The 24,535-nt window shown below is 40.8% G+C and overlaps 1 protein-coding gene across 3 annotated transcripts; it reads left to right on the top strand.

The window, feature by feature from the left end:
• The first annotated feature begins 150 nt into the window (after positions 1-150).
• Positions 151-19,183, top strand: arfip1 (ADP-ribosylation factor interacting protein 1 (arfaptin 1)). Of its 3 annotated transcripts, XM_049570998.1 has the most exons (10): positions 151-417; positions 1,839-2,215; positions 5,889-5,990; positions 8,525-8,633; positions 9,268-9,369; positions 10,696-10,808; positions 11,034-11,255; positions 13,518-13,675; positions 15,768-15,942; positions 16,047-19,183. In XM_049570998.1, the coding sequence occupies exons 2-10, from the start codon at positions 1,841-1,843 to the stop codon at positions 16,200-16,202; spliced, it is 1,512 nt and encodes a 503-aa protein (XP_049426955.1). In that variant the 5' UTR covers positions 151-417; positions 1,839-1,840; the 3' UTR covers positions 16,203-19,183. The 3 variants fall into 3 exon arrangements, with proteins under 3 accessions (XP_049426955.1, XP_049426956.1, XP_049426957.1); XM_049570999.1 differs by lacking the exon at positions 9,268-9,369 and having other exon boundaries at positions 153-417; XM_049571000.1 differs by lacking the exon at positions 1,839-2,215 and having other exon boundaries at positions 154-417.
• The last annotated feature ends 5,352 nt before the right edge of the window (positions 19,184-24,535 follow it).

Raw genomic sequence — 24,535 nt, forward strand, 5'->3', positions numbered from 1 at the left:
TATAATAGTCTACTTATTGTCGTGCTCATACATAAAATGTGTCTCAATAAATATACTCGGTTACACAAAAATTAAATTAGCCTCTTTCAGACCGTTGACACAAACCGTTGCAAGCGCCATATTTGACCAGCAGGGGGAGCGCGCATACAGCAAATGATGCAGTCTGCTTCTGATGACAGCCGAGGGCCCGCACTGTGGATCAGTCTTTCCGGGGTTCAAACAGCAAGTCTAGTGATCTTAAGGCGAGTCGAGGACCATCGATGATAAATTGATAGTATATCTATGCAACGTTTGCGTTGAAAACAGGCGCACTGCCTTTCAGAAACACATCCAGTGCGGCACGGCATCAAGGATTTCCGTGGACTACTGCAGCGGCTAACAGTTCGCAGCTAAATAGTTAGCCACGACCGCAGACAGGTAATGTTAACTAAACTTTTGAGCATCGCCATTCCTTGTAGGCGTTGACTTGCATATTTGGCGAAATAGTAAGATAACACTAACCATTTAAAGTTCTTTTATTTGAGTTTTTAATGGGTTCGTTATCCGCTGTTTAGCTAGGTTAACGTTAGCAAACAACACGTCAACGGCTGTGATACATTCACGTTCTCTCAAAATAGTGGGCAGCTTTATAAGATAACTGACTGAGAGGGAGAGCAACAGAGAGGTTTGTTGAATGGTTGCTTCTCTAAATAGTCTTAACAATGCAGTAAAACACTAACATTTCCTCATGTGACGTGTCGTTGCTAGCATTTAAAAGTATCTGATCACTTTTGGGCACCCTAGCTAGTCACGTGACTGCACTGCAACAGGTAATTGTCCTAACCTTGCTAAACGTGAGAGCCAGTTCCGGTGTGTGGTGTGACAGGGAAACAGAGCAAACAATGTGGCGACAGCTATAATGCCGGACTGTCACCAGTACTAGTAGTAACACCCAGGTTTCCCATGTACCCTAGCTACATGTCAGACATCAGTAATCCCAATATAAATGGGCCATACTTTCCTGCAGGGAGCTGAGAGGTTGGGAATGCACACCTTAACATTGCCTTGCCAGCACTTACCTCACATCTGTGCATGTGTATCCAAGGCAAGGGTTGCTTTCAGGTTTCAGTTGATTTGTTTTTATAGGTGTTATTGATTTACGTCTGTCAGATGCATCTAATAGACAGTTGAAGTGTATTTGCAGAACACAAAGATGTACAAAAGCAAAGTAGTAAAAGCAATCAATGGTGGTAGCTGGAAATGACCTCTCTCTTTGCTTGATTTACAGGACATTCGCCTACATTAGACCCAAATTAAATTTGCTTCTGTATTTGCTTGTCTGGGTGTTTTATGTGTGTGTCTGTGTGTATTTGCTGTATGAATGCATTTGTGTTTCATAGGTATAGATGATGCATACACTGTGGAAACACATTTCCAACTAGTGAACAGTTGAGTCTACCTAGCCTACAAACATGTATTCATTCACATATTCATTCAAAATAAATCCAGTTATATTTTTTTCTTATGTTGTACAAGATGAGCGAGGAAATATATCATTTCCAGCTGCTGTCTTAAAAGAGGAAATTGCAACATGGCAGGGAAAAGTAAAAAAAAAAAAATGTTATCATGCAGTGCTAGAACATTTTTAAATACTTTCCAAGCAGTGATAAGTGCTTTTAAACAACCGTCTGGCTTTTTCCAAATACTATCTGGGATTTATCTTTAAGAAAAAAACACATGTTTAGATCTGTGGTATGTTATTCACATGCAGACACAAACTGGGCGTACTATATTAGTGCACAATGCAGTCTACTAGCTCAGTAGGACCTATTTATACCCTTTTATCTGTCTGTTTTCAGGTATGTCTGAAGTTAGTCTTGAGGTTGAATCGGGGAAGACCTCAGCCAAGGACTCTCACATGGATTGTGTGGAGGCTGACAAAGCGGAAGAGAGTTTGAGTGAGGATGTACAGCAGGAGAGTGTAGACAGCAGTAGGGCACGAGATGAAGGAGGTGATGTGCTGTACGACGTTGATATTGACAGCGCCGAAGAAAACGATGACAGAGATGTTCAGGAGGAGGCTGAGGGCATTCAGAGGGAGAGTGTAGTGGCACGCAGTGACAGCGATGCCGCACACGTGTCTGACAGTGTAGAAAATGGGGGACGCGAGACAAATCATCGTGTTGAAACAGCTGAAAGCCCAGAGGAGAGTGGAGAGTCTCACACTGAAACAAAGGTGACATTTACCTTCACTTTGGACAATCAACCTCTTCTAGCACTTCCTCAGTGTGCTCTTGTTCATTTTGCTGTTTCGATCTTTACTTGCTGTGATGGTGGTGGTCTCTTTCCTATATAATCAACTTATTATTAGATTGAATTCAGTTGTGAAGCTTCATCTGATGTAATCAACAACATGAACCTGAGTTATAGCTGTTAGGAGCTGTGTTTGTTTCTTCCTGGTTTCAGATTCTGCTTTGCCGGAGATTGCAGAAATATAGCTGGTGTAGCTGTTGCTCTGTGTTGATGGTGCAGTTTGTGGCTTTCTTTCTTTTACTTGTGTGTTTCTCTGTGAGGTGCCTGATGTGTTTGGGGATGATCAACGCTTCATATGTTTCCTCTGCTTTGTATTAATGCTGGCTGATCTCAAGATGATTGTTGAGACAGATTGATCTTTGCTGTTCATTATCATGCAATATATATGTATATTAATGGAAAGTATACGTCAGTAAGTATACACTAATCTATGTTTTTGCCTACTTTTGTTGGGCACTGACTCTGTGTGCAAGTGAACATGATGAGTTAATGATACCATTTCCTCACAATGTTTCCCTGTTGCTAAGTTGGCCGTACATAGCGCTCTCAAATTCTACATGCTGTCAGTCACATGGCTGGGTAAGTGAAAGGGATTTGGACTCCTGACTGCACATTCTCAGGCAGTCCAACATTTCTTGTGTCGCTGGAATGTGTGACTCCTCGGGCTGTACGTCTGTGTCAGGCCCAGTGCCAGAGTGACACGTCAGATTGCAAGAATTTAGAATCAAAAGTCTTCTTTCTTTTGTAAACCCTGCTCATTTAGTAACCCCTAAATGCATCACAGTTGTAATTCAGAATTTCCAGATTTTACTTTAAGATGCATTCTCTGTGGTTTTTGCAGCCTTGAACCTGTCATTGTGCAACATGGCTGTGTCACATCCTTCTGTAGATGGAGAGGCGAGCCATGATTCCTTCCTCTTCAGCTGACGCAGCTAATTGGACAATTAGTTTATTGTTGTTATCCCTTACTCCCACGTCATGTTAGGCTGTATCCAGGACACTGAACTATAGGGAACGGCACAGGATGACTTGCCACACCTTGCCTTTATATGCTTGATTAATTTGCAGCCACTTTGCTGCTCTCAGTGCTCGGATAGGCTGACAGTGTTAGCAAGCGTCCTTGCAGAATGTTTGCAGATGTTAGGGTGGATCATTTTGGCTCTGAGAACCCGGATCATCCCTACATCTACCAGTCCCATTAGGTTTTGCAATATGAAAAGTCTTTAATCAAGATATATGGATAGTTCTGCAACAACTTTTTTAAAAAAAAAACAGTGCTGGTTGGCACATTTTGTTACAGTCATTCTTAATTTACACCCGTATGTTTTAAATGTGTGTTATCTGAGACTTGCCTCTACCTGACGGCCTGTCTAAACTTGATGGCAGAGAGGATTATCAGGCATCTGCAGTCTCATCTGCAGTCAGCTGCTACCAGTGCATGTCTGTGCTGATCTGCCTGCATGCGGGCGTCATATGGCCTTTAAGTATTTATGTGTCTGTCACATGACGCAGCACTCCAAGTACAGTCTTTGTCACACATGCCAACATGAAAATCTTCACTTTGATATACTTTATATGTTATGTCGGGTTGAGCATATCAGAAATCTTTGGTTCTGGATAAAAAAAAAAAGAGGGGCTGACTTTACATAAAGCATTCTCCACCAGGACCAGTTTTAACCCTTTGTAAACATGTGTATAGTATCAGATGACACAGTGTGATGGAAAGAAAACATTCTGTCTTAATGTTCTTGCATTAGATACTAGACCTCACATTTAATACTCTGTCTGAGGTCTCTAACTCTCCTTGCACTCTCAGCACTGCCTGTCATTTTATGGTCATACACCACTTTAGTTTAGAAAGAGCAACCCTCACATTTTTGTGTGTGGGTGTCCCTAAGTCTTAAGTGTTGCAGCATTCTTTCGTTCATACTCATAGTTTAAAATAAATCCAATATATGAACCTAGTACCGGAGGGAATCAACCCTAGCTGTCATGAAAGGCATAATTTATAAAATAAATTTCAACCAAACATGCTAGCTTTGATATGAAATGTGTTACTGATGTGAATTCATGATATAAACTCACTTTTTTGCTCACACAGTGAAACCAGTCGGTCAGCTCAGACGAGTCCCAGATCTTGTTACCTGCTGATCTGGAAGCTATTTGCATTATTTAGACTCCAGTCAGGGTCCACCTATAGTCGGAGGCTCTTATACAAAGATGCAAATTCAGATTTATTGATCAGTAATACATTTGTTTCGTGTTACCCTGCCTTTACCAGGTGTGTCACTAATCCACATTAACTAGCTTTACACCGTTTGACCTCGCAGAGCTCTCAGGTAAAGCTTTATAGTGGTGAGGTCAGTGTCCTAGTTCCTAAGTCCACAGTGATCAGGCCACAAATTGCTCTAAAACTAACACAGCTGTATCTTCAGCCTGCAAGAATAGAGAGGCAGTTTATTATAAGCTAACCAAAACTGATGCTGCCAGAAACTGTTGTCTCCACCCTGTGGCTTACTATGAGCCAACATGTAAATGTGCAGCAAGGCAAGCCAATGTGTCACAGTGTTATTTCAATCCACAGTGACAATTAAGAGGCACCTGATTTATATGTTTTCATAAAGATTATAACGGGACTTTCCTCGTGATTGTTAATTATATTCAAGGTCAAGGGGAATTTTGTTCCGTGCGTGTTCCTGCATCGCAGGATTTTCCGAGTCAGACCACAAAATGACCAGTTTTAAGCCGTGACACACAGGGTTTAAATGTGGGCTGAAATAATCGATGTCACTGTTAAACACAAGGCCTCGCGTTTGCTAGGAAACACTGGCATGAACATGGCAACCAGAAATGGGATACTGCCAGTCTAAAGCAGATATCAGAGATAACTGGTTGCTTCCCTTCTTTGCATACAGCGTCATAAGAGGAGGCATTGTGCACTTTATGGCACATTATATGAGATACTATGTTGACAATACTCCAACCAAGAATGTATTTATGTAGATTATGAAGGTGATGTAAGGCTCTTGGTAACATATTCCATCCTGTTGTGTTTAGAAATTACACAGAAATGGTGTTGTAAAAAAGGGGTGTAGAAAATTGTTGTCAGTTGTTGCACAAGAACTACAGCGGTCCTGGTAAATGCTGCGATGCTGCAACTGAGGTGACTCATAGCTCACTGAGCTCTCCATTCTGTCCAGGAAACATGATGAAAGAATTTGTAGAAGGAGGGCGCACTGACCAGAATACTAGTATTTTTATTGCCAAAATGTTCTGGGGTGGGAAAGTTTGGGTGAAATCAATATCTTTTCAATCTAATCAGTGTAGGTTACCATATGTCTTAGGTATACTTAGGTCGTTCTTTGATCATTTTAAACTTTCAAACTGTTCTCCCCAGTGTATATGATCATCCTGATATCACCCACTCATTACCCACAGAGTCCACCACCGCTGTGTCCACAAGATGGCAGCCCACAACTTCTGTGTCCCACTAGTGGCTCCTGAGTCTTCTTTTCTTAATGGAGGTCTCCATCTTTAAGGTTGTTTTGGGCAAGCTTTGGAGAGTAACCTGCTTCATTTCACCCTCCTCATTACAGGAAAGCACAATGACTGAGGAGTCCCATAGAAGCTCAGCCGCTGAGATCCCAGTCACCAGCAATGGAGACCTGGATCAGAGCCCTGAGACGGTATTCCAGAGGGTAAGGGCTTTGTTTCAGAATAGCATCTCTCAAAACTGTATGATTATCTCAGGAGAAATATTTTTACCAAATATCTCAATATTGATAGTACAACGACATTGTAGGGTTGACTATTGGTGCTTTAGCAAAATATTTGCACAATAAGATTTTTGATAAATAATCATCAGTAATGTGGATTTAATGACTATGCTAGTTACGTCAAATAATAAAACAGCTACAACAGTATGTTAAGTTCAGAAGATGACATCACTTTATTGTAATGCAGCCTTTAAAACCAGGAAAAGACACTTACTTATGCTATTCAAAATCTAAGACAATATCTAATCTCATATCATGGAATTGACTGTCGTTCTCAGACAGTGTGAGTCTACTGACGCCCAAAACAAAACCTTGACTAGGTCTTCAAAGTCCTTCAGTTGAAAGATGGTGTCATTAACAACAACACTACCCCTTGTTATAATGTCTGTCTTTCAATGATGCATCAAGTATAATATCTCTCATTAAATTGACATGACATAAAACATTAAAACTGTACTTCTTAATGAAAATTAACAGTGAAAATAATACGAAAATTTGATATTTGTAGTGTACTAGGGCTGCAACTAACAGTGAACTTCACCATCAACTAACCATTATTATCTCATTTAATCAATTTCATAGTTTAGTCTATGAAATATCAGAAAACAGTGATTTAAAATTGCTTATTGCTAACTGCAGCTCTACAGAATATGTTGGTTTCAACCTGTGTGGCAGGGACATACTCAGAGAGTCAAGGTGAGATCCCTCTGCAGTGAAGTCATTCTGATAGAAACCTCAGGGTGCCCTCTCTTTCCCATCCATCTGACTGAGCTGGCAGCTCCTCCAGATGGCCTGCTGTGTACCCCTAATAGCTCACAGTCACACTGACAGTCTGTGGCAGCAAGGACACCACAACCACAAGCATGTATGCAGCCTCAAAATACTGAATCTTAAAAAAGGTAGCTCAGGTATTTAGTGTATATGCATACATAGTGCACCACACTCTGTAGCTGCAGTTTGTAACTTTAGGTTTGCAGTGAGTTAAGTTTAAACATTAGAGTGATATAAATATTATGAAGTGTTTGCAGTCATCCATTCATAACAGTACAGCAGTAGCACCGACATCAAACCTAATGTTCTCTGCTGTTTTATGTTCGTCTCAACCTTCAGTTTGAAGTCACTGCACAAGCATCACTGATTTTAAGTTCTGCTCAACAATGACAAAAAGTTAACAGGCAGCAAAAAGCAGGTGTGTGTGGAGAACATGTTTATGTTTATTTTAAAAAAAAAATTAGATTAATGGCTTTTATTTAGGGGTGTAAGAAAATACTGATACACTTGCAATGTTATGTGATACTGTATTGATTCTCAAAAACACTATCATTTTTTAAATCAGTAGTTTACATGCAAAGATTTCTGGCAGTGGTTCATTTTGTGTTGTGTTTAAACCCACGATTGCTACAGTGTTGTAATCTCTCTTCAGCCAAAAATCATAATGTATCACCTCAATTACAGTATTGCAATATATTGAATCATATCATCTGCATAGTGATGCATATCATATTGCCAGATTCTTGCCAATGCACAGCCCTACTTTTATTTTGAAATTGATCTAAATCTATTATCATATCATCCATCCATTTTCATCCGTTTATCCGGGGCTGGGTCACGGGGCAGCAGGCCGAGCAAAGCATCCCAGACATCCTAGGACCCCAACGCGTTCCCAGGACAGACAAGATATGTAATCCCTCCAGCGTGTTCTGGGTCTGCCCCGGGGCCTCCTATCAGTGGGACATGCCAGGAACACCCCTAACGGGAGGCGTTCCAGGATTCATCCTGATCAGATGCCCGAACCACCTCAACTGACCCCTTTCGATGTGAAGGAGCAGCGGCTCTACTCCAAGCTCCCTCCGGATGTCCGAGCTCCTCACCCTATCTCTAAGGCTGAGACCAGCCACCCCAAGGAGGAAACTCATTTCGGCCACTTGTATCCACAACCTCATTGTTTTGGTCACTACCCAGAGCTCATGACCATAGGTGAGGGTTGGGACGTATGGGCCAGTAAATCAAAAGCTTTGCCTTCCGGCTCAGCTCCCTCTTCACCATGACGGTCTGACGCAGCACCCGCATCACTGCAGAAGCCGCATCAAACCACCGATCCATCTCACGCTCCATTCTACCCTCACTCATGAACAAGACCCCAAGATGCTTTAAATTCCTTGCTTGAGGCAGTAACTCTTTTCCAACTGAGAGGGGGCAATTCACCGTTTTCTGGCAGAGAACCATGGCCTCAGAATTGGAGGTGCTGACTATCCTGACTGCTATTATCATACTTTTTTAAATATTTTTTTTGCTTTTTTGTGAGTGCATTTGCATTTTTTTGGCGAACCCCAAATATCAAACCCATGTATATTAAGTACAGAACGTTTCCTGTCTTTGCTGCCTGTCTGCTAGGAACCACTAAACCTCTTATTAGAATTATCTTGTAATATAGTCCCTGTTTATTTTTTTTACAGGACTCCTACCCCAGTGGCCCCGGGGCCCTGAACCTTTCAGAGTCCTGTGTCTCCGCCAGCAACTTTGCGTCAACAACAGAGGGCATCATTGAATCAGGACCATACAAAGGTAAGACATTTCACTTTATATTGTTGCTCTGCTTGTTTTGTGTACGTACAGTTTCTATGGTATCAGACCTTTGTGATGGAGCAGCTCATCAGAAACTTGTCAGGTCTTGTCACGTCATTTGACACCCCCCCACCAATTACACCTCGCATTAATGCGTCTCATATCCGGTTGTATCTAGATATGACTGCTTTGCAGCATTCTGTGTTTACAAACAGTTTTCCCTCTCCATGTATTCACAATGCTCCACTTTGGGGTTTTAATCTCTGAGAAATTTGAAAGGAAGACATTTGAATTTGTAAAGGTGGACATCCAATTGAATTTAATGAGTTTCCTCTGATCTCTGTATTGTAACCCTTCTTTCCTTTTCATCATCATGCCCCACTTATTAAAAATGCACCATGGAGTGGTGAGCTGTTGTCGCCCATTACCACAATGTTGCCATGGCTATTTTCCATGTTATTTACTCTGGTTCAGGTAGGCTTTTGTTGATTAGCACACTGATCCTGCGGCACAGAGAGCCACCATGATAAGAAAAACACGTGCAGGAAATCAGCATCAATGAGATATTTCTCGTTACACTTGTTCAGGCTGGATGGTGACATACTAATGAATCATAACTCTGAATATCTCTCAGGGTCAGCAAGCCTGCCCACATCACCCGTGGCACCTGTAGCTCCCAGCTCAGCTGTTGCTAGCCGCCTGGCGCGCTCTTCCAGCGATAGTCAGGCTGAGCAAGGTACCAGCAGCAATGGAGTCTGAATCAGATGATACTGAGTCGTCACCATCTGCACACTAAATTAACCACAGTCCTTTTGTGCCTCTCTTGGTTTTTCATCTTACCTGCTCCTTGTTCCCACAGGCTGTGCTACATTCACAATCAAACCTCTCCTCTTCGCCTTTCTTGTTTAAATGGCTCTCCAAACTTTGTCCTCATATAAGTCTGGGCTAATGAAGTAGTTTTCTGCTTTGCAGTGGCTAATGAAACGCATTCACACACCTCTTAGAGTCATTTTCCTCAGAGTTAGATCTGATGCAACCTCTTGATGCCTAAAGCATTTGCTTGGCTTGGAAAGGAAACTGCTTTCACGTTTAATCTCAGTGGGTTTTCCTGTTTGTAACCTTTGTCCTTGCTAAAGTTGGCACCTGTAGCCTCCCATAGTTTCTATCTGTAAGGCCCGAAAGGACCAAATGTGGTAAATGGATGTCAGACAAGTCAAAATATAACAGAATACATGGATAGATCATTTTGTAGGTAAAGGTCCAGTGTGCAGGATTTAGTGGCATCTAGCGGTGAAGTTGCAGAACTGAAACTTCTCCCTTGTGCCAAGTGTGAAGGAGACTACAGTGGGTGACTTTAAAATGTGAATGGCCCTATCTAGAGCCAGGTTTTTTTTTGGCCATTCTTGGCTACCGATGGAAACAGCAGGAGCCTCTAAATTCCCGTAAGGTGATATTTAGGGGCTGTGTCCTAAACATAATAACTCACCAGCCCTATGAGCTGTTATCAACTGCACTGAAGCTAACTGTCTACAGTACAGCAGTCAGTGCACTGAATTTTAACCATCTATGTGTTGTGTAATTGTAGCATCACTGTGTGAACTCTTTGTTGTATCTAAAGCATTTTAACTGTAAAGCAAACATTTATTTTTATACTATGTTTTAGTTATTTAACTAATGACATATTTTCTGTCTATTTTCTTGACTTGTCTGATAACCTTTACCTATATTTTGTCAGTTTCGGGGCTCGGTATCTTTCAGCATTTCCCCTCTGTGCCCAACAAAGCACTTTTCATCACTGTTACTGTGACTGTTAGCATTTTAAAATGGTAAGTCATGACTAATTGTATTTTAATGTTCATTTTGATTTGAATAATCAGATGTCTTCGGCGTCCTCTAATGCCTTAAATTTAGTATGTGGTCTGAATTGAAGATTCAGTGTTAACGTGATGATCTCATTACACTGTCTGATGATTATAACCTCCCTAATTTTCACCACAGCTCTCTAGCCTGCAAATCCAATAACTTTAATCAGCCACTAAGTGAATGACTTTGAATTGTCCAGGCCCAATGAATGCACAGCCAAACAGTGGAGCAGTGGTCCTTTCAGATGACTTAAAGAGCCCAGCCATGGAAAAACTGGACCTAGTGAGAAAGTGGAGCATCAACACATACAAAGTAATTCTCTCTGTCCTTGTTTCTTTATATGTCCTTCCTCTGCTGTGCTTCTTCTCTCAGCCTTTGTCTGCTCTCAGTTTATTAGGATGTTGGCAGAAAAGTGAAACGGACAAACACAAATGATTGATATCTTCTGTTGTTTTAGATTTTGATTTTTGGCTCAAGCAGTACATTAGCTACTTCCACAGTTGTCCCTAATTATTTAAACCCTGCTGTTCTTTGCAGTGTACCAGGCAGATCCTGTCAGAGAAGCTGGGACGGGGCTCGAGGACTGTAGACCTGGAGCTGGAGGCTCAAATCGAAGTCCTCCGCGACAACAAGAGGAAGTACCAGAATGTAATCAAGCTGGCTCAGACGCTGGCCACTCAGCTGTCCCAGATAATGCAGACGCAGAGGCAGCTGGGCGACGCCTTCGCCGACCTCAGCCTCAAGTCACCAGAACTGCATGTGAGTCCGTAAATATAGATGCAGTGATATCAATCGGATGAGGTAGGATAAACGGGAAGAGGCATCTTATCATCTTTACTTAGTGTCCAAGTAAAGATACATAAAATACTATAGAATACATGTGTAGGGATGCACTGATTTATCAACTGAACATTGGTATCAGCCGATATTCCGATAGCCGCCTTGTTGACTGCCATCGGCCTATCAGCGAAGACGACATTCTCCATTGGCAGGAGCTCATGTTTTTCTGTTGTTTGCAGGATTAAAAGTAGGGCTCAAGACTAATGGTGCCCCATTGTCTTGGGGACAATATGAAATGAGTGTTTGAGATGAACAGAGATCGTCCCTGGGATGATTGTGGGACTAAAGGACGCAGTAAACTCAATAGCGATGCGTCAGGGAACACACCCCATTTTTTCCCCAGATAATGTTACACTGTGAACTACAAATCTGTATTGACATCAGCAGGAGGAGAGCTTGCGTACTAGATGAGTTTCATGATTCGTTCAAACTTTATTCTGTAAAAATGAGCATAAGGTGAAGGTAAATTATGACATTACCATGATGTGTTCTTGTAAAGTTTAGTTTTTGGGGAGAAACTTCAATAAATATAAATATAATACAGCAATATAACATGGTTATTAGATCAAAAGGCTTTTGAAGCAGATTTTCTTTAAAGGCGACGTATGTAAGAATGTGGCCAAAACGGTTACTGCACTCAAATTCAAAATACTGCCGCGAGTCGTGTCTGCCCCCCGTTCGAGCAAGTCCAGCTTCACTGCTGCTAACGCTGCTGCCGGGATACAGCGGAGGAGGAGCCGGCTGCTAATGCTATGTGCTGGGACACTGCTAATGCTGCTTGCCGTGCTGCTAACGTTTGTTTCTCAAAAAAATCAGTCGGGTCGATGACCCACCTGCACATGGGCTACAATGTATGATCGAAAATGAATAACAGTTGAAAGTATTTGAAATGTCCATCCTCATCTAGCTATGATGCTAGTTAGCCAACTTTGGCTAAAGCTTACCTGTCGAGGAGTAGAGTAGCCACTTTGACATCCGATTTCAAATTCTTCTCCGCTTTCAGCCGTCTCCACCGTTTAAAAGCATCTCCTGTATAGAACCTCGCTTTGCCTCGAGTTTTGTCTTGGCGTTTTGGGAATCATAACAAGGTTGTTTGGGTTTAGTCACACCGTCAGCCATTGTAGCTCAGTTGTAACTACTGGCAACCTGGATGCTGAGACTCTACTGACTGCGTGACTGGTAGATGGCAGTGGGTGGCGCAACAGGCCAAAACACAAATTCAAAACATAAACATGATTTGCGGACTGTAAATTTTTTTTTAAATGCGAATATTCTGGCTGAGATCAGTATGTTATATGAACATTATTCCTTAGTCTCTGTGACATATTAGGATGATTTTACGACTATTTGCTTTAGGTTTCTTACATAGAGCTCCTTTAAAAGATGTTTTAATGTGAAAGAAGGTTATATTAAAGGTTGTTTCATAGATTTGTATGGTTGAATTTGTGCTCATTCAGAGGTAGTATATGAGCTAAATTACTTTAACAGTTCAGGGTGAATAAATAACAACAAAAGCAAAACAAACCATAACAAAAAACATTTGTATCGGCTATTGGACTAATTAATTTAAGCAGCGTTGCATCACTAAAATGTATATATTGACTTTTGGGTCATCTGCAGAGCAAACTTGTTTTTTGAGACTCTCTCCTGATGCCTCTGATTACTATTTATTTCGATTTTATTGAGGCATCCAAAGTTAATGGCTTAAAAGCAGTAAAAAGTCATGCATAATTAAAGTTTAGGTCCTGCTGTTTCTTCCCAGTCCTCTCTGTTACTTAATTTATCTTTGTTGCTCCGTGTTTCAAATACCAAGTACATTCTCTTATATTTGAGTGAGCGCATATACAGTACTAACAGTAATCTAACTGCTTTACATCATAGCAATACAGTTTTATGTCTCAGACACTGATGTTCTTTTTGTAATTATGGCTTACCTATTTTCTAACTATATCTGAGGAACTGGTCTCTCTGCAGATTACATTTTTGTGTTTAATTGATGCAGATGCCAACAAATGTATTTTTTCACACTTATATTTTAATAATCACTATTACCCCTGTACAATATTTGGAAAATGTACTGTATGTTGCTGGCACCCACAGGTACTTTAGTCACTGTGGACAATGATACTGAATAAGAAAAATTCAGTGATGTGATTGAAATCTCTTTGACTCTTTCTTCAGGAGGAGTTTGGTTACAACGCTGACACCCAAAAGCTTTTGTCCAAAAATGGAGAGACACTGCTGGGTGCCATCAACTTTTTCATCAGCAGCGTTAACACACTCGTGGACAAAACAATCGAAGACACCATGATTAATATCAAACAGTATGAAGTTGCCAGGTAGGTGATGCATGATCGTGTGTGCTTATTGTGGCTGTGCAACATCTTCAAACCGCAGTCATTATCTAACTATGTGGAGAAACTGTCTCAGTCCTGGCTGCATCTTTGTGAGATCAAAGTTTCATCTTTGTCAGGTCAAAAAACCTCCACAGAAACTTCTTTGTTCTTGCTTTTAAAATGCAAGAATTCAGGCACTGTCAGAAGTCTTATTCATGATAAATGAAATGTGTGGATTGGGTTGTCTTTTGCCAGAGGAAAATTTGATATTGGAAATGACCAGAGTTGCGTTAGTAGTTACAGCGCACTTCAGGTGAAAAACAGTAACAGCAGAGCTTTCTGTGTCTTCACCATTAAAGCCCCCCACACGTACACTCATCCAGGCATTTAACTCAAAACTTCAAGCTGTAGAAAAATGTTATAAGCATACATACTGTGTGTATAAATGTATATGATAGGAGCGTTGTGGAGTATAAACAAACAAACAATATTTACATTCCATATTACTCACCCAAAAGGCATTGAGCGTGACCTTGAAGTCTGATAAATGCACTGAATACCTATTGTCCTCTTTCCTGCCTTTGTTGGTATGTTGCTGCATTTCTTGGAGCACAGCTGCCACCTGCAGATCAGTGGAATACTGTGAAACCATCTGCTGGACTGTTAATTGAATAACTCGTTGCACTTGTGTCCTCCTGTCTCAAGACAAACAAATTTTATATTTAAAAACTGCTCTGTAGCTCTACTGGAGATCAAAAAGTCTATAGGGCACTTTAAAAACATAACAAACCGGACTTGGTGTACGAGACAGGTTGCATTAAACTTTCTCATTTTCAGTCATTTTGATTAACAAGGTCATAAAAATTTCATTATAATCTACATTAATATTACCTGTGATTTTTGTGTTCAAATGTAATAGTATTTAGTTTTCATTAATTAATATACAGAACAAGTGTATAGATTACGCATTTAAAAGCAGAGGTGTAGTGCTGTTTGTTTGCCAAAGCGCACCTATGTGTACACAAACACGGTTAAGTTGTGGCTCGTTTTGAATGACATGTAACCACTGCTTAATCAACTATAACTATAACATGAAAGGATATTTTGCTGCCTTGTCATCTTTATTGGTTAAAAGTTAGCAATAAACAAAAAAAATTAACTGTGACCCTCAGCCTACCACTGGTGGTGTTTTTTATTGCATACATCACCACTGATGTTGTGAATCAGTCGACACACCTTAAACGTCAATATGAAAAGTTTGTTTTTGATTCTCTTGCATGACATACACGTAAGTGATTATTAGATATTCAAGCGCTTAAAAAAATGTAGGCATTTCAGCCTGATCAGCGAACTGCAAATATTCTGTGTTCTCACTTGGACAAAAAAGTGGTGGAGCATCGTTCCAGTGCGCTCTGGCAGCACTACTCTCCAGTGGGCATGGAGAGAAAATATAAACAGATACACCAGGATTGTAGCAATATAGCCTATCAATGCGATGGCTTAAGCCAGCTAGACAATGATGTCATGCACGTGAGATCAAAAGCAAGACAAGACTGGACTATAGTTAATTAATATGCACACTCCACCAGCTAGGCAGGGGTGTGATGAATTACTGACAGTTATAGTAGATCGCCCTCACTGTTCTAATCTGTCAAAACGACAAACAGCTGTCAGATTTTTCCATCATTGTTAAAACAGTTTCAGTCAGAGACTCCCCCCTCACTCTCCACCTTCAAGAAAACCCTGAAAACACACCCTTTCAAAACGGCCTATAACATCTAAATTCAGTGTCCTTAGCCCTTTCTGGACGATTTCCCTCCCTACCTCCCTATGGATTTTTATGGATTCTTTTTTTTTTTTTTTTGGATTAACGTTGCTCTTTGTAAAGCGTCTTTGAGTATACTGAAAGCACTATATGAATGCAATGTATTATTTATTATTATCATTATTAGTCAGTGACGGAAAATATTCATTGAACACGACCTCTGGTGCAGATATTGTTGTTGTTTATGTTGATTTCTAACAGTCTTGCTTACATAGTGATGTATAACAATGTATTCATATGTATTTCATATATTTGACACCACACTTCTAGGGTTGAGTACGACGCGTACCGTACAGACTTGGAGGAGCTGAATCTGGGCCCACGCGACGCCACCACAATGCCCAAGATCGAACACTCCCAGCAGCAGTTCCAGATCCACCGCGAGAAGTACGAGAGGATGCGAAATGACGTCTCCGTCAAACTGAAGTTTCTGGAAGAGAACAAGGTAGGTTAGAATCTGGTCGTGCTCGACAATCCTGCACCAGCGTATTGTCTTTCAGTTCAGCTCTCCTCACTATCTCTTTATTTCCCCTTCCTCCCCCCAAACAGGTGAAGGTATTGCACAACCAGCTCATCCTGTTCCACAATGCCATAGCTGCGTACTACGCTGGAAACCAACAGCAGCTGGAACAGACACTCAAGCAGTTCCACATCAAGTTGAAAATGCCAGGTGGGGACAGTCCATCCTGGTTGGAAGAGCACTAATCACTCCTTTTAAAGCCACAGCGGCTCAGTTTGACAGGAACTGTCACAGTCTACAGAAACTACAGGAAACTCCCCTCCTCTCTTCAACTCTACTGTCACTGCCTTTCAAACTTTCATAACTGTAAATCCTTTTAACTCAAAACACAAAATGAAAAAAAAAAACTCCTACAATCCTTTTTACTCTAGTTGTGAAATCATCCTTTTCATGTCGCAGTTATTTGAAATCATAGGAAACGCACTTTTATACTGTTTGACAAATCTGTTGAGCAGGAGCGGCTGCAGTAAACACATTTGGAAACTCTAAATGGCCTTTTGTATTCCAGCATATGAATGTTGCATCCCAGCTCAGCAGACACGTTGGCTCCCTATGGCCAACTACGGGATCAAAACGACTGCCGTTTTACTCATTATTAATTTTACTCTGATCAGCTGACTGGGATGGGGATGAATGCTTTATGAAAGCCTAATCAGGAAGTTTCAGGAGAATCTGAACATGAATTCTCTCATGATTTGATTTTTACACCTGTTGTGACAGACAGCGGAAAACGGCATTCAGATTGATGAATCATGCAAACTGCTCATTTTTGCAAGCAAACTGATTAATAATGTAGTTTGACATGTTGGGAAGTACATGTGTTTGCTTTCTTGCTGAGAGTTCGTTCAGTAGACTGTTTCATTGCTATTCTGTTGCTAAGGCAACATCTTTGGTCCCTGTTTACTTCCTGTCAGCTACAGCATTTACAAACATTCCAACAGGAAGTACACTTGGACTCATTTAGAACATCTAAGTTTTCAAGTTTGAAACAGTCTATATGAGGCGTGTTATTATGGATACCACTGCGTTTTTGGTGCTGGTACAGACTAAAACTTGAACTAACCATGACCTCTGTCCTAACCCCAAATGCCTCAGACCTCAACACATCAATGTGACCAGTAATGGCCAGTCACAGCGCAGTAGGGTGGGACTCGCCAAGAGAAGCAGTGGGATCCATAACGCTCATAATGCTGCATTCAAGTGCACCCTGGATGGTCTCATTTCACAAGCTGGGAAGTCCTTCTTCCGACTTTGGGGAGTTTTTAACTCGTTACGTGGGAAAACATGGACGCAACAAAGAAGATTTTTATATTTAATTGCTCAGAATGTTTAACGTCCCAGTGGAGATTCACGTTGCCAGTCTGAACAGTTTGAAGCTTTGTGTTACAAAGTGATTTTGTCCGACTTGTTGCTGCACCAGTACATCCCCTGAAACCACTAAAATATTGCTTTGCCTGACTAATGCTAATGAATAACTTCTCTCACTGATCTAAATTAATATACATGGACAGCAGCTAATAGTAACGTGTTAGCAAAAAATTGACATGTAATATGTGAAATTATTTAAAAAGTTTATCACCATCAACCGAACATTTACTTATGTCCGCCATGTTTCCGCATATGTGACATCAACTTGGCAACTCAGGTACCAAAATTTTCGCCAACTTTCCCAGTTGTTCCTCATTAATGTGAATTTTCCCAGTTGGGGAACTAATTTTCCGATCATTCCAACACCACACGAATGCAAGGTTAGGCAACAACCAGCAGCCATTTAGTTTAGCTTAGCATTAAGACAGGCAACAGGTGAAACAGCTAGCCTGACTCTGTCCAAAGGTGAAAAAACATTCTGCCTATAAGCACCTCTAAACCTCACTAATACAAAAACCAAAGTGTAAAAAAAAATTGTGGTTTCATGGGAGGTTATGTACCTTAAAATGGAGCCAGGCTAGCTGTTTCTCTCTGATTCCAGTTTTTATGCTAAGCGAAGCTAACCAGCTGCAGGCTGTAGCTTTATATTTAAAGACATTAGAGGAGTATCGATCTTCTTCTTAACTCTCAGCGAGAAAAAACAAATGAGAATATTTCCCAAAATGTCAAACTATTACTTTAAAATAAAATGTCAAAGTCACATTCATGGCTGTTCACAACAAATCCTGCATGTTGTGATATGATTACGTTGACATGATGCTACTTTTAATCAACATTGCCCTCTGTTTTTTTTAGCATTTCCCTATTTTGTCTGCATTCATGGCATACGACTGAATGGGTACAAGTGTTGATTCTCTTAAATTCCAGAGAAAATGAAGGACCAGCCTTATGTGACTAAATGTGCCTTGAATTCTTGAATTTGTTCCTCTCTTCCCCTCTGTGCTTTGATACCTGGTCTTGTTGAAAACAGGCGCTCTCACTACCAGTTTACGGGACCAACTCTTAAAGGAAGAGAACGGACCAAACACAGATGCACACATACACACACATAAACACACTCGGAGAACAGTACAGTTAGAGCCTCCACAACTGTACGTTAAAACACTCCATGCAGCACAAATATAATACTCCAGTAACATTCAAAAAGTCTGAATATATTTTAAGACTTGCTGTTCTCAAAGATATTTATCCATGTTGCACATGCACATTTATGCATTTGAGACTAATTATGACAAACTTGTAAGAACTGTATGATATGTAAACCAAAATACAACTAACTTGACAAACTTTTTTGTAAATTTGAAAGACCAGCATCCTTTACCTGAGCTGCTAACAGTTTCTTTCATTGGGTTATATTAAAATATATTTTTCAGACAGGACATATTGTACGCTGGTATTGATAACCTGCTGTCATGTCCTCATTTTGTTGATTTGTACTTTTCCTATGGCTCACCATAGTGGTTTGAGAGTGTGAATCTTGTACAACAATCTATTGTTTCCCTGAAATAGATGGATATATATTTGTAATTTTCTCTATTTTACCTTGTAGTTTATGATCAATGCTGCCATTTGGCTTTGTTTTTTTCCCTGAAGACCTACAGAATGATGTGCTAGTACTAGTATGTGCTGGTGGATCTCTACCTTTGTAATAATGAAACATTAACAAATGTTGAATTAAGGAAAAAGGATTCTGAATGTTGTGTAACCTCTTTGGGAAAATAAAAGTTTCTTTTCTTTATCATCTAGAGGTGTTTGTAGCAGATTGTATGACAAGTCACCACCAGGGGCCAACAAAGAAACCTGAGGCAAGGTAAAGCCTTAGAGTACATTTGGCCACAGCTGTCATTTACACTGGGAACGCTGGGGATGTGTCCCCACCACTTTTTGAAATGGTTTGATTTTGTCCTCATCACTTTTTATAAGCATAATTTGTTAAAAATGCTCTTAAAAATAGCTTGTACCAAGAAATACTAACTAACAAATGAGAAAGTTTTATTTGCATAATAGTAAAACACACAATACAGTGTAAATATAGAAAAAATAATATGCATTATCTCAACTAACTCAACTAAAATGACCCCAAAAACATACATGCGCCGATCAGTAACTTTAACAAATTTTTGACACAGTTTCTCCTCGTCAAAGTTCTCCATTCTCTCTCTGTAAACATGACAACACATATAAGCTATTAAAGTACAGGGCTTTATAAATTCATTTAAATTAATTACTGTGTTACTGATGTGACTAAATGCCATGTGCACATTTGAAGAGGTTACTTCCCCAAACAAAACAAGACTGATGAGTAAATCATGACTACGTGTGTTGGCTCAGCAGAGATAACATTAAACAGAAAATGTTAGGAAAATGATTATTTCAAAGCAATACAGAAAGTCTGAGAGCCTCACTGCATTATATTCCATCATATTTTTAAATTTTGAATTGTCACCTGCTGCCTGGAGTTTGAGTGTTTTTCTTTATTAAAAAAAAACACGTCTGTCAAGTGTTTGACACTCCACATTTCGTGGAGGAGGACCCCAGACACCATGCTTCTTATGTGCACTCCACAATGCTGAAATAAAGCTGTGGTAGGCTGTGCCCTTTTGACGCACCATTTTTGCCCAGCTCGCTATAATAACTCTGACCTCATACTGATCCCCCCCATCACATTACCTAAAATTGCATATGTTGAAGAAAAGAAAAAAAAATCATCTATGAGCCCATAAGGCAAGGGTGTCAAACATACGGCCCAGGGGCCAGAACTGGCTGGCCAAAGGGTCCAATCCGGCCCTCAAGATGACTTTGCACACCTAATGTTGATGCAAATGTGAAGGCTGAGAGGTTAAACACTGAGTAGATACTTAATGTAAAATACTGCCTGAGAGGCTTTTCCACCCCAACCAGAATACAGCTCTCTGAAGTATCAATGAATACTTTTTATGGTCATATTTAAAGATATTGAACACTGTGCAAAATATTGTCAACCAGCAGCTTCAGTACAAAAGTATCTGTATCAGACTTCTGTCTTGAAACAATATTAGTGGAACCCTGCTGCTCAGGCACTGACAAAACTTCAGATTGTAAATGGTTTATAAGGCAGGGGATGAGTTAACCTGCTTCTTCAACAGCTTAAAGGTCACCTGTAATGACAGTGAGCAGCCGACTGACTGAATGTGGAAAAACTGAGTCATACTATTAAATTTGCACATCATTTTCCTTTCTTCTTTGTTTAGTAAATGGATCAATGTTTTCAGAATGAAAGAAAAATTTGAAGGGGTTGCTATTTGTAGGTTATAATGCAATGGTTTTACTGGTCCGGCCCACTTGAGATCAAATTGGGCTGTATGTGGCCCTTGGACTAAAATGAGTTTGACACCCCTACCATAAGGGGTCAGTCTTCAGTCTTCACCACTTTATAATACAAAGTGATGCCCTTGCATTTGTCTAACAGAAGGCTACAGTAAAATAGATACAGACATGAACACTGAGGAGGCAAGAAAAGCTTACGATATGCCCTCTGAGAATTTACAATTATATTCCAAGTAAATCTTTCCTGCTTTCATCCTATTTTTTTGTTGCTTCCCAGAAAGACAGCAGTGGTTCATACTCTGTTGACATATGGATTGGATTTGCCTTGTGTTTACTTAAGTCCAGGTGCTTTTAGGTTCCCCTTTAGGTATTTATAATCACAAACCCACCACACCCACAGGTATACATTTGACAGGATCTGGTTAATCCTCAGAGGAGCCTTGAGGATGTTGATCACAGACTCAGTGATGTGTTTTATCTGTAGATACATTGTCAATCAAATGTGTCTACGCAAATAAATTTCCATTAACCAGATTTATAGAAGAAGTTTTATGTATTTTAGCAAAAGGAACTGAGTGCAGCAGTTTAAAGGTGTAAAGTTAAACATATGAATGAATTAAAAACGTACCCACAATTAAAAAATGCAAATGGATTTCATTTAATAAGAACACTTAGAAACATTTCCACTTTTCAGTTATATTTATAAGTTCTTTGTAGCTCAGTTATTTGTACAGAAATGAGGGATGTAAACAATTTCATAGCACTGAGGAGTTGTGCTTTTGAATCTAGTTTAATGCACTAATTTACTGTGCTATTTATGACAGTAGCTCTTTATGTGTGTGATTTTGTTCACCAAAATAACAAAAGACGATCCAGTATAACTGTCACCTTGACTTACAAGATATAGAAGACAACTGGGAACAACATGTAAACCCCCTGTTTACCAGCCAGTCAAAGTGTGAACTTGTGGACCTCTCACCTGCATGCTTGGCACAAGTTAAAGTCTAGTCTCTTACACAGATGCCGATGACATCAGCACGCTGGCTGACTCTGTCATCTGTGGACATTCCCATAGGAAAGTTGTAATAGAACTAGCAGTGGCTCCCAGCGGCAGTGATGTGATTGGATCCAAATCCGTGTACTTCCGTACTTCCTCGATCAACGGCTGATTAGCTTTGCCTTACACCTGCCTACACCAGAATTGCTGTTCCCCGAACTGTTGTCCGTAGTACAACAGAAAAGGAAGCGTTCAGTGCATCGCAAGAAGAGATTAAAATGGATTTGATTTCATTTGATTCATCTATATTGCAGAGCTGCAACATCTCTGTTACATATAACACACGTGCCAAATGATAAATGCATTTCCAGCAGATACTGAAATAATAAAGGGTCTCTATTAAATACGTGCAGTGTCATGTTTAGTGTAAACTGTCACATTACCAGAGCTGTTTACTTCCTTATTACTTCATGAAACAAGGATGGCTGCATCAAATCTCTCAAACAAAAGGTTACTAAAGTACGTTAACGTAAAGATAGGACAGAAAGTTTTGGTACACATTATCTTTAAGGTGTTTATATTGATATGTGTATTTGCAATTATTCGACTTTGTTCAGTGTGGTCACAGAATTAGTGAACATGTTGACGGTAACAATAGTGACCAGTGGGATAACACAGCGCATCTAAATGTACATGTACCTATACACATACATAGTTCTTGCTCTACCTAACTTTCTAGTCTTCTTTTTTTAGATTCACTTTGAGTGAAATTTTGGATATGTGGGATCTAGGTGACAGATCAGACAGTGTACACGACCTTACAGTTGTCCCCCAAAATCAAAATGATGCTGTCTTCAGTGATCGTGATAGCTTTGTGTCTGATATAGACCATGAGGGGGAGACAGGCATTTTGCCAGCCAAGCTGTCGAAGTCATATGCTAAAACAGATCATGACAGGAACAACTATATCAATGATTATGACCTCCCTCTCCTGCCTGTTCTTATTCTGAAATGTTGAATACTGCCACTTTGTCAGTGATTTCGGCATCAGACACCTGACGCCAAAAGTCACCTTTCACGGCAGTATGTAATGCAGCCGGACGTGACCAGTGGTGTTGCTATGATATGGCGCTCGTTGGCCGGACAGCACCTATCAGGGCGGTGTGATACTCTGCTGGAGGCAGTCAGGTTGAAACACTACTGGTAACGATGTGATATAAGGAGCACAAAAGTCTGTGTAGGGTGGGCAGCAGGGGTGGTTGATGGGTCCAACAAATCCCAGACTTTCACCCATGAGCCTAGTGTTTGCTTCCTGAATGCCAATCCAAGGTGTTTAGTTTATTTCTAAACCTAACCATGTGCTTTTGTTAATGTCATGGTATTGGGAGTGCGTCCTAGCCTGGAAATCCAGACCCAAATCTAGAAAGATTTAGGGTCTGGCTATGAGTAATGCAAATGGCCCAACTGGAGGGGCGGCACCAAGCATGCATTTGAAAATATCACTGCACGCAATTGGATAACACTATGACCAATCAGAACAGAACATGGGGTGACATATCCAGGGCGCTACCAGTGGAGCTAACTGGTAGATTAGACTCTTGGTGTATCCGGTCGGCAAAACAGTAAAAACGTCCTTGCAAAGGAAAGATTCGAGCGCCGTCTTCTGTTCCTCTTTTAGAGAAAAAGCCAAATCTAACTCTTTCATTGTAGCGGCCAAAGCCGTTTCAAACAACTGGTGTTCATCCGTAGCCATCTTGCAATGTTTACTGACTGATTCCGGACTTCGTCATCGCAGCGCTGTCGTCATCTGTTTAGCTTGCCTCTGGCCCGCCTATATCAGATACACCGATGTTATTGGTGCAGCTCGGCTCCAACGGCATGGGTAATGAGCATCATTACTGATTGCCAGAGTGACTCGCTGAGCAAATTCAAACTGTGCTCTCGCGAGAACTCTGGATTTCCAAGTTAAGTGCGTCCTGGAACGTCAACAGCAGATGCAGAAAGATACTTAGCATGTCATATGTCAATGTAAAAGGCCACTGACAAAGCAGTGATATGTATAAGGGGTTTTGATATGTAAAGTAGTCACTTAAGAGTGATGCCAGTGGTCACAATTGTGACTGACCATAAAACACACTTTGTCACTTACTTTTCCCTGAAAATTGAAAAAAAAAAACCCAGATTATTTCAAAGGGTTATCAGTGACAGATGATTTAGATAGTTTTGTGTCTGGGGAAAAAATTGGGATTAAACAGGTTAATTACAGTACTTGTGTACTTAGTCACTTTCCACCACCACTCAATCCTGATTGAGTTACATTAACCCCACCTGAGCATACATCATTGGTTGCAGCCTTGTGATTGCACCAGTGGTCACAAGCAGCGTGTGGCGCGCGCAGGGACCGCGGGAGCGCGCCTGTTCCACCTGGCCCAATCACGTACAAGGAAGCTGCTGCTGCTGCTGAGTGTGTCTGCACTGTGACTGCTGCAGCTCGGCCAACACACAGCTCCAGCTCACCTGACCGGCTCATAACCTGAAACATTACTCAGATTTTCTCCTCTGAAAAGTATCGAGCACTAACTCTAACCGTGTCGGAGCGCGTCACGAGCCCCGGGCAGCCCTCTCATCCCTCCGGTAAGTCAAGCAGGACGGTACCGCCGCATCATGCTGTGTATGTGTGAGGATGTGCCATATGTAACGACCTGCTGCAACTCTGCTGTGAGAAGTCATTGTACCGTGAGAGTCTGCAGGTCCGTTTATTAGCAAAGCAGAGAGCATGTAACCTTC

The sequence above is a fragment of the Epinephelus fuscoguttatus genome, linkage group LG3 (assembly GCF_011397635.1).
Source record: "Epinephelus fuscoguttatus linkage group LG3, E.fuscoguttatus.final_Chr_v1".
Classification (NCBI taxonomy): Eukaryota; Metazoa; Chordata; class Actinopteri; order Perciformes; family Serranidae; genus Epinephelus; species Epinephelus fuscoguttatus.

Excerpts from the sequence above, each read along its gene's own strand:
- arfip1 (XM_049570998.1), top strand. The coding sequence starts at position 1,841 with ATGTCTGAAGTTAGTCTTGAGGTTGAATCGGGGAAGACCTCAGCCAAG. Across the intron at positions 5,991-8,524 it reads CTGAGACGGTATTCCAGAGG|GACTCCTACCCCAGTGGCCC; the intron begins GTAAGGGCTTTG and ends TTTTTTTTACAG. Across the intron at positions 9,370-10,695 it reads CGATAGTCAGGCTGAGCAAG|GCCCAATGAATGCACAGCCA; the intron begins GTACCAGCAGCA and ends TGAATTGTCCAG.